The sequence below is a fragment of the Gekko japonicus genome, unplaced genomic scaffold, assembly GCF_001447785.1.
Source record: "Gekko japonicus isolate JY-2015 unplaced genomic scaffold, Gekko_japonicus_V1.1 scaffold115, whole genome shotgun sequence".
In the NCBI taxonomy this organism is placed as follows: domain Eukaryota; kingdom Metazoa; phylum Chordata; class Lepidosauria; order Squamata; family Gekkonidae; genus Gekko; species Gekko japonicus.
Window position 1 is genome coordinate 597664 of NW_015163095.1, and position 10352 is coordinate 608015.

The following is a 10352-nucleotide window of genomic DNA, read 5'->3' on the forward strand; positions in this document are numbered from 1 at the left end:
GGGAACTGCGTTCCCCCGTGTTCCCCCCCGAAATGACCTCTGGTGATGCTCTGGTATTCTAGACAAAACTCTATGGTAATCATAGAGTTTTGCACAAAATACTACAGCATCACCACACAACGCCCTGGTGTGATGATGTCACTTCTGCATGACATCATCATGGCGGGGATGTTGTACCAGGTGGTGGCTATTTGGGGGGTGGGCAGGAGCCTGCAAAATCAGGGGATCCCCCACGACCATCAGGGGCTGGCAACCCTAAGGGGGACAGATCTCTGTTGTCTGGAGTTCAGTTGTAATTCTGGGATATTTCCAGGTCCCAACATGAGGCTGGCAAACCTAAGCCTGGAAGCAACCTCTGGGTGACTTGACACCATCCGACTTGCATGACTGAACTAGGCCTGGTTGTATGCTACTGGACTTTTAGCCTAACCTACCTTACAGGGCTGTTGTGTAGATAAAAAGAAGAGAATAATGTAAGCTGGTTTGGTCCCCGTTGTGGGAAAAGGTAGGGTATAAATGCAGTAAATAAATAATAAATGTGGCTGAAAATTGGAGGCAGATAAAAGGTAGGTTGGTGAATGGCTGAGAAGGAGCGAATGAGGCAGGGAGAAGATACAGGGATTGCCAAGAGGAGGGGAAGAGGAAATAGTGTGGAGAGGAAAAAAGTGAGGTGTGACCCCACAAGTCTTGATGATTCCCTACCATGCATGCAGCTCCTTGCCCAGTGGCTGGCACCATACAACTGGGCCACAGTTTTCCTAGGTAGAAGCTGGTGGTGGGGGTAGAGGGAAAACTGAAGACAAAGGGGCAGATGAAGGTGGGTTGGCTGTTGGGTGGGAAGTTGCTAACTCCAGGTTAGTAAATTCCTAAAAATCTGGAGTAAATTTCTGAAGATGGTGAGGTTTGAGGAGGGGAGGGACCTCAGAGGGGTATAATGCCAGAGACTCCATCCTCCAAAGCAGCCGTTTCCTCCATGGGAATTAGGGTTGCCAACCTCTAGGTGGGAGCTAAAGACCACCCAGAATTACAACTGATCTCCAGATGACAGAGATCAGTTCCCCTGGAAAAAATGGCTGCTTTGGAGGGTGGACCTCATGGCATTATACCCTGCTGAAGTTTCCCTCCCCAAACCTCACCCTCCCAGGGCTCCAGCCAAATCTCCAGGGATTTCCCACCTAGACCTGGCAACCTTAAGGGGAATTGACTTCTGTGTTTGGAAGATCTGTTGTGATTCCAGTAGATCTCCAGCCCCCACCCAGAGGTTGGCAACCCCAGAAAGAGAGAAGGAAGCAGCAAAAGGGGAGAGACCATGGGGGCTTTCAGGAAAGGAAAAAAGGAAATAGTGGGGGAGGGGGAAGTGATATCCCTCCTGCAAGTCCTTGCAGGTTCCCACTTGTTATCTGTATAATTCTCAATGTGGCCAGATCTGTGGATACTTAAAACTGAAGATTGGAGCCATGAACAGATAAGACAGATCTTTCTACAAACCTGAGAAAAGCCCCTGGTTTGTAGAAAAACCTAAAATCTATTTTTTTAAAAAAAAAAACCACACCAAATATTTAGGGGTTAACCCCCCATATCAGAAATCACACCTATAGCTTTGAGAAATAAATGCCCTCAACTGTTGTTGTTAGACAACCACAACTTTCGAGTCTGGTTTATGAGAGCAAAAGGGCTGGTGGAGGAAGCAGGGCATTTTCCAGGCCTGTTTTGGCCATTGAGGGAGGTCTCATCTGGGCCACGCCTGGCAGTAACCACCAAGTAACTTACCACATGACTCACTCGAGCCAGGTGCTTGCTACTGTTCAACAGCAGCAATCCCATAAAAGTCAGTGTGGTATAGCGATTAGAGTTTCGGACTTGTATCTGGGGGACCAAGGCTGAAATCACTACTCTGCCATGGAAGTTCATTGGGTGACCTTGGGCCAGTCACGCATTCTCAGCCTAACCAATCTCACAGTGTTGTCGTGAGGATGAAGTCGAGGAGAGAACAATGTAAGCTGCTTTGGATTCCCATTGTGGAGAAAGGCATGGTATCAGTGAAGTCAATGAATAATAAATAAAGCTGAAGATGGGGGTCAGATAAAGTTTTGGGTGGTGGGTGGGAAGGAGAAAAGGAAGCAGGGAAAGGTTAGGATATGGGGGCTTGCCAGAAGGAAGAAAGGAGGAAATAGTGTGGGAGAGGGCAATACAGGGAAAAGTGAGGTGACCCATGCAAGCCCCTATGGCAGGGGTGGCCAAACTGTGGCTTGGGAGCCACATGTGGCTCTTTCCCTCCCCCATCTATCTGCTTTCTTTCTTTCTTTCTTTTTTGTCTCTCTCTCCTCCTTCCTTGCTCCAGTCCCCATCTACTTGCTTTCTTTCCACCTTTTTCTTTCTACAGTTTGGTTTGGTGGTTAAGTGTGCGGATTCTAATCTGGGAGAACCAGGATTGATTCCCCACTCCTCCACTTGCAGCTGCTGGATGACCTTGGGCAAGCCATAGTTCTGACAAGAGCTGTCCTTGAAAGAGCACTCCAAGTGAAGGGTGGGGTATAAATCCAATCTCCTCCTCCTCCTCCTTCTTCCCCCATCTATTTGCTTGCTTTCTCTCTCTCTCTCTCTCTCTCTCTCTCTCTCTCTCTCTCTCTCTTTTTCTTTCCACCTCTCTCTTTTTGTCTCTCTTAGACAAATAAATATCATTAGCAAACAAATATCATTGGACAAATAAATATCATTATCAATATCTGTTTTTACCCCTTTTGTTTTTATTTTTGGCAGTCTCGTTTAATGTTAATAAAAAGCAAATGTGCATATTTTTCAATAAAAACATGTGTGTAATAGTTGTTCATGTCTTGCGGCTCTCAAACATCTGACATTTATTCTGTGTGGCTCTTACGTTAAGCAAGTTTGGCCACCCCTGCCCTATGGGTTCCCTATCTCACAGCTGGGCCTGACCCAGCCTGGCAGCCATAGATGCACAGATATTTCCCAGAGAGAGGCTACCAGCAAGAGGGAAGGAGGGAAAACTGAAGACTGGGGGCAGATAAAGGTAGGTTGTCTGGTGGGTAGGAAGGAGGAAAGGAGTCAGGAAATGGGGAGAGGCTATGGGGACTTTCAGGGAAGATGAAATAGTGAGGGAAGAGAAAATAAGACACCCCCCCTGCAAGTAATTGTGACGTCCCTGCTTGTTCTGCTATAATAGTGAAACGGATGGCTTGTATCATGAAAGCAGCAATATCAGGCCACCTACAGGCAAGGTGGAGTTTCTAGATATTCAGGGGATTCCCTAAGATATGCAGAACGATGTGAATAAATTAACCAAAAGAAACAAAACAGCCTGGTGAGGACTGAACATGCTTCAGGAGGCAGAGAATGCAGAGAACAGTTCAGAGTCAGTTAAAGGGAAAATTGGCCTTCTTTAGTCACTGAGGACTAATAGAATCCTAGGGGGAGAGATGTGTGTGTGTGTGTGTGTGTGTGTGTGTGTGTGTGTGTGTGTGTGAGATTTCCAAATTGTTATCCTTCATGAGTGTGGGTTTTTGTTTTGTTTTGTTTTTTGTGAGCTCCAAGCTTTGTGATATGAAAAGCAAAGCTTTAGACTTCTTAAAGATTGTAGAAGCAGATGCACAATTCAGCAATGAAAGTGCCATTCAGAAACTGGTCTGTTATATTAAAAAATGCATTCAGCCTTCCAAGTCTTGTGAATGCAGGTAACTTGCATACTAAGCTGTCGATGCTAAACAAGCACAATGTTTGTCTAAGGACCTGCTGTCAGACAGGATCCAACATTGTTACATTCTCTTTTTGCCAGGTTTGCTTGTTTGTCGGGCTCTATTACAATGTGATCATAGGGTGGAGCATCTTTTACTTTTTTAAATCCTTCCAGTATCCTCTGCCATGGAGTGAGTGCCCCATCATAAAAAATGGCACAGTAGCTGGTAAGTACCATGTCTTTTCAACTGTGTATTTATGTGGGCAATGAACAGAGGTCAGCTTTGGGGTTGCTGTCATTCCAGTAACTTAGAACTCAAATTACTAAATCCAACCAGCTTTTCCAGTAGTGAAAAGGGAGAAAGTGGTCTCCTTTGAGGCTATTCAGGGGATTATGAGATCTGCCTGGACTAAAGTCATGTGGGATGAGAGTAGGGTTGCCAGGTCCAATTGTTCTGCTGGCAGGGGAAGGGAGTTGGGAGCGGAGCAGTGTCTCCACGTGACATCACCAGCGCAATGACGTCATGTGGAAGTGACATCAAGCCAGGGCATCGTGTGGAAACACTCTACCATTTTGGCCAAAACTCTATGGCCAAATTTTGGCAAAAACTCATTGCACCGATGATGTTGATGTTGATGTGCAATGTGCCTGTTGGAGGGTGGGACTTCCCTGCCAGCTCACTGGCTGCTGGCGGGCTGAAGATTGGGGGAACTCCCACCCAGACAGGGGTCTGGCAACCCTAGATGAGAGCCATGGCAAGGTAGGGAATTAGGTGAGATCGAGTGAAAATGTTGGCTCGGTCCAACCCAAAGTTTCATGTTGGTGTTATAATCAGTAATGGGGAAAATGTTTAATGTACCCATAACTGAAAAGGAATGGGAACTATTTTTATAAAGAGTTGAACCACATCTATCTCCATAAACATGAAGGAATTGTTTAAATAAAGTTATGTACTTGTGGTATCTGACACCTAACAAACTGAATAAAATGACAAGGAGTACAAAATGCATATTGTACAAATGCAGATCTGAAAATGCCAGTTTAAAACATATGTAGTGGGCATGCCCCTGAGTAAAATCTTTGTGAGAAAAGTCTGAACAGAAATAAGTCAAATAACAAACATCTTTCATCAGATCCAAAGGCACTATTAATCTGTTAGGTTTATTAACAAATTGAACACATGAACACATGAAATTGCCTTATAGTGAATCAGACCATTGGTCCATCAAAGACAGTATTGTCTACACACACTCGCAGCGGCTCTCCAGGGTCTCAGGCAGGTCTTTCACATCACTTACTGCCAGATCTTTTAACTGGAGATACCAGGGATTGAACCTGGGACCTTCTGCGTGCCAAGCAGATGCTCTGCCACTGATCCACAACCCCTCCCCCAAATGATGTCCCTATTTTGCATAGTCCACTGATATGCTTTTCCCATTGTTTCCTTCGTATTTATTTGTTGGTTGTGAGTGTTATTATTGTAATTAACATGAATCAATCTGGTTGTTGTTGGTAATGATGGATATTGTTTTTGTTGTGTAATAGAAAAAATATAATTAAAATGTACTTTAAATGGCTGTGAAAACACATACAGGTAGGTAAATCCATTCATTTTGCCATCTTCATGGGACAGAAGGAGAAAGAAGAGCCCATGTCCTGTACTGTGTAGTAACTCATTTCATTGGAAGTACTGGTATGGACTAGTACCCCAGTCCAAGAAATTACAATGGTTCATATTTGTTTCCAGCTGGTACAATATAGAATTGAGTTATGACACTGTTGCTTTCCTGAAAGTGCAACAGAGGCACATTTGAAATTAATAAACTGTTTAGTAGAATCTGAACATCTCCCAGTATAATTTACACACACACACATATACACATACTGGGAGATGTTTAAAATATATATATTAGCAGATTAAATAGCAGATTAAATCACCCCATTTATTTAACTTTTAATTTCAGTTGTTAAGAACTTACATTTTCTCCTAAATGCATGTAGGTGTCTTTTCAGAAGTGCCCAGTTGTGTCTGTCCCCCTCAGACAGTCTTTGCTGCCATTTTAAGTCATGTCTTTTGAGATGCCAAAGCAAAGGTCTGTAGTTCATGCAACCTGTTGTCATTTTCAGTTGTGGAACCAGAATGTGAAAAAAGTTCTGCCACTACTTATTTCTGGTACCGTGAAGCCCTGGATATTTCCGACAACATTTCAGAGAGTGGTGGCCTGAACTGGAGAATGACCATATGTCTACTGGCAGCTTGGAGCATTGTGGGCTTGGCCATGATCAAAGGCATCCAGTCATCTGGGAAGGTAGGTAGCAGCCAGAAACAGAATAAAACTGCATACACCCCATAACAGTCCATAACTGGTGCAATCCTCATGTAACTCCTCCTAACTGGTAATCGTGGATAGCCGTCAATAACTGCTGATAACTATGGCTGCACCTTCACACACGATAAGCTCTTAGTGGCCAGTAACTATAGCACAGCAAACAGGTTGGGAAAGGGAGGGACATTTCCAGTCACTGAATTTAGGAGGCCTTGAGTTTGCAAGACCTGAACAAGGCTCTTAAAGACAAGACTTTTTAGAGAACATTAATTCATAAGGGCACCATAAGTCAGAAGCAACTTGACAGCACTTCACACACACACACACACACACACGGTCTAGCCCTGTGCCTCACAGCAGCCACGTGAAAGGGAGGCAAAATCTTTGTGAGATCCTATAAGAAAGAAGGATAGGGGAGATGTGGCTTCTAGCAGTGGTACACTATTGCGTCACCTCTTGGGGACTCTTTGTAGATTATTTGGGACAAATTCATACTACTGACTAACAGTCCACTCCATCTTCCCAGGAAAACTCTTAGGTCTACCAGCTTACGGGAGAGGAAGCTATGGATCTGTAAAAGAAAAATTTAGTACCCCACAAAATAATAGTTCCCAGAATTCTTTGCAGGAAGACATGACTGGTAAAGTGAAATGATCGAAAATATATATTTATAATGTAAATAGGTAGACTTCTACTGAAGCCTGTCTTGGCCCATGCTGAAGCAACACATGGGAGGAGGGTACTTGTGGTGCCCTGGATAGTGTTCATCCAAAAGGCAATAATTTTGTACAGGCTGCTGCTAATTTATGTCATGTGGGATATTCTTCCTCTTAGGTGATGTATTTCAGTTCCCTCTTTCCTTATGTGGTGCTCATTTGCTTCCTGGTCCGAGGTTTGCTCTTGAGGGGGGCAGTAGATGGAATCCTGCACATGTTCACTCCCAAGGTAAGTCCATCAACCGTGTGCCCTTGTGGTCTGAGGCTTTCAGAGCAATCGAAGCAGATTCTTTCTCAACATGGTATTCTTTGGCATAGATGAGTGGGGAGAAAATTAATTATTAGCCCTACATTAGTTGTGAAGACTGCATGCCTTTATTAATTGTTAGGTTTCATGTTGCCATGAAATACATGGAAGCATTAACTGGGAAGGGATTGGGGCCACACTCCATATATTTAAAAGAAAATAATGTGTGTACACTCTTTACAATGACATGAGACGTATGTATTTTGTACTCGTGCATCGGGATGCCAGCATCCAGGTGGGACCCTGGGGATTCTTTGGAGTTACAGCCCATCTCCAAGCTACAGAGAGATCAGTTCCCCTGGAGAAAATGGATGCTTTGGAGGATGGACTCTATGGCATTGTACCTCACTGAGATTCCTGTCCTCCCCAGGGTCCACTCCCAAATTGCCAGGAGTTTCCCAACCTGGATCTGGTAACCCTACCCCCCTCCAATTGGTGGCTAGGGAAGACCTGACAACCTAAATGTATCTGTACCCAATATGTGCAGATTCTTATGTAAACAGGAAGAGCATCAGGAGTCTGTTTTGCATTAATGACAGCTATTTACAGTTAATCACAAAGCTTTTTGTAGAATGGTTGCTGTTCCGCCTTGCATCTAGTGTACAAAGCACAGGTATTAGCAGGAATTAGGTAGCGTGGGTGGCATGGGTGAGGTAGGGGTCTGGATCTGGGGTGGGGCAGAGGTTTGGGAGGCCTTCTTAGGGGTCCGAGCTCCCCATTCCCAAACTAAGGAGTCACTAGCTCAAGTGACTCTCCTCCATGAGATCCATGCTCAGTGCTGGGATCTTTATCAGCACTGTTGGCTCCTTGTCCTCCATGGCTGTCTGAGGTGTGGGTCATGCCAGAGTTTTTCTGCTGAACAGATTTCATTCAGATTCTCCTTTCCCTAATAACTGGCCTTTATTTTCCAGGATAGAGCTAACAGCTAACAATTGACAGGTGTGTGCACATGCCCACTTCAGTCTGATAAACATAGAAAACTTTTATTTTTTCTGTTGCTGTAAATTTGCTGGTTCCTCCCATCTTCAGCTGTTTCCTTTCCGAATGCGCACAGGTGATGTTTGTTTGCAGTACCCCAGTTATTAAAAAAGACAGTAAACCAAAGCATGCACATAAATTAAATCATGCAAATGTCCATGTTTTGCATGATTCAAATGCCAGATTTCAGTTTTCTAGCAGAGTCCCAAATATCCTAACTGTGGCACACTCTAAACTATATGTATACATATATAGCAATAACAAAGCTGAAGGAGCTCCCAATTCACATGAAAGAGCACCCAATTCACGTGAATGAAGAGATGAGTAGAAAACCGGCTTTATACACATGCATATCAATAGATCAAACACATTGACATACATTTATTTAAAATATCTGTTAGCCCCACCTCAAAATATAACTTCTGTGGCAGTTCACCATATCGTAGTACAAATAATCAAGTTTTTTATGCAGGGCCTATAATAATCAGTGGCACTATATCCCCGTAAATGGCAGTGCTGAAACTGACCCGCTTTTCCCATTGCAGCAGAACAGCAGCAATATGTATCAATCAATTAATTAGCTAGCTAATTAATTCTTCAAATAATGATGTAAATGATTCATATTGTGAAGCTGATGGAAGACATTCATCCTGATTAATTCTGAATAAGAAGTATGAAAGCATGAACCATAACCCTACTTGCTTTTATTGTAAATAGGCTGTTTTGCGACCACACATCTGTCATTCGAAATACTTGGAGCGACATCACCATTTACAAATGGCATTTCCATCCAAGTTGCCAGGATGCTAGCAGGCCAAAGGTTCAATGCTACATGTGATCAGCATGCACTCTGATAGGTCACTGGATGTATTTCTTGCATTGAAAGGGGGATATAATACTTTATATGCTGCTCAGGCAGAATTAGACCAGCTTAGTATGTTAGTTCACAAAAGGCAGTTGAAGGGTTGCTAATATCAATTTTGACTGTCCTGCATGTTCTGTGAAGTATGTTTTGCAAGGTTGAAGACTTTAAGCTGTAGGACAATCAGCTAAAGCTTTCTTGATAATAAATGGAGGCCAATTCTGATTGGTGTCCTGATCTTGATGGCCAGGTTAGCTTGATCTCTGCATATCTCAGAAGCTAAGCAGGGTCTTAGCAGGTGGATGGGAGATCACCAAGGAAGTCCTGGGTTGCTATGCACAGGCAGGCAAGAGCAAACCAGCTCTGTTTGTCTCTTGCCTTGAAAAGCCAACAGGGCACTGGTATTTCTGGCCACTGTGTGATACGGAGTGTTGGACTGGATGGGCCTTTGGCCTGATCCAACATTGGCATCTCTTATGTTCTTATGTTCACCAAAAGCTGGCTATGATTTTACAGCACTTTCTACCATCAATTCTAATAGGTAGGGTACATCTGAATTGGTGAGTTTCTGATTTCTAAATTTCCCTTTGAATGCTGCCTCTGTTTTCAAGCCCCCCCATGAGGCTAGAACCCTGCTTTCTTTTTTTAAAATGTTTTTAAAATTGTTTTTTGGCTACCAAATTCAAAAGGCACACAGCCCTAGCCATGCAAAAAAGAATTCGGTTGTAATCAAGAATTACGCATGCTTAATAAAATCTGTAGGATTTAAATGAACACTTAAGAGCTAGGACTTGATATGCATTAATTTCAATGGGTCCTAAATATTCCTAACATCCTTTGGATTGTACCCATAGAATCCTTGGTAATTCATGAGGAGAATATATGTGCGCTCTCTAGCACATGCAAAAACAAACTGCACATGCAAGCGTGTACTGTTCTCAGCTGCTACGTGATGTGTACAAGGATCTCAGATGCATACCAAGGTGAATGATGGATGACTTAGATTCCTTCTTGTGTCTCCTCACAGCTCGATAAGATGCTGGATCCCCTTGTGTGGCGAGAAGCAGCCACACAAGTCTTCTTTGCCCTAGGACTGGGCTTTGGTGGAGTTATTGCATTCTCCAGTTACAATAAACAGGACAATAACTGTCACTTTGATGCAGTCCTTGTCTCCTTTATCAACTTCTTCACCTCAATCTTGGCCACACTGGTAGTCTTTGCTGTGCTGGGCTTCAAAGCCAACGTCATGAATGAGAAGTGTGTGATCGAGTAAGTACCAGTTCCAGTCCCTGTCCAAGAGGCTTCTCTAAAGGATATAGCCAAAGCAATGACATCTTTTCCAGGTCAGCTATACTTTTTCAACCACAACCCCAGGTACAACTGTTGCAGTTTTAGTGTGGTCTGGAGTCTTAATTGCCTAAAGCTGTCATTTGCTTCTGGTCAGATTGCTTGATGGGTCTCTAGAATG

General features: G+C 43.6%; 1 protein-coding gene across 2 annotated transcripts in view; it reads left to right on the forward strand.

Annotated features, from left to right (window-relative positions):
• SLC6A17 (solute carrier family 6 (neutral amino acid transporter), member 17) overlaps positions 1–10352 on the forward strand; it is a 63548-nt gene that overhangs the window by 37255 nt on the left and 15941 nt on the right. For both annotated transcript variants that reach the window (XM_015406582.1, XM_015406583.1), the window contains exons 3-6: positions 3794–3920; positions 5822–6003; positions 6856–6966; positions 9912–10153. In XM_015406582.1, coding sequence (XP_015262068.1) covers positions 3794–3920; positions 5822–6003; positions 6856–6966; positions 9912–10153 — 662 coding nt within the window. The remainder of the gene's footprint in view (positions 1–3793; positions 3921–5821; positions 6004–6855; positions 6967–9911; positions 10154–10352) is intronic.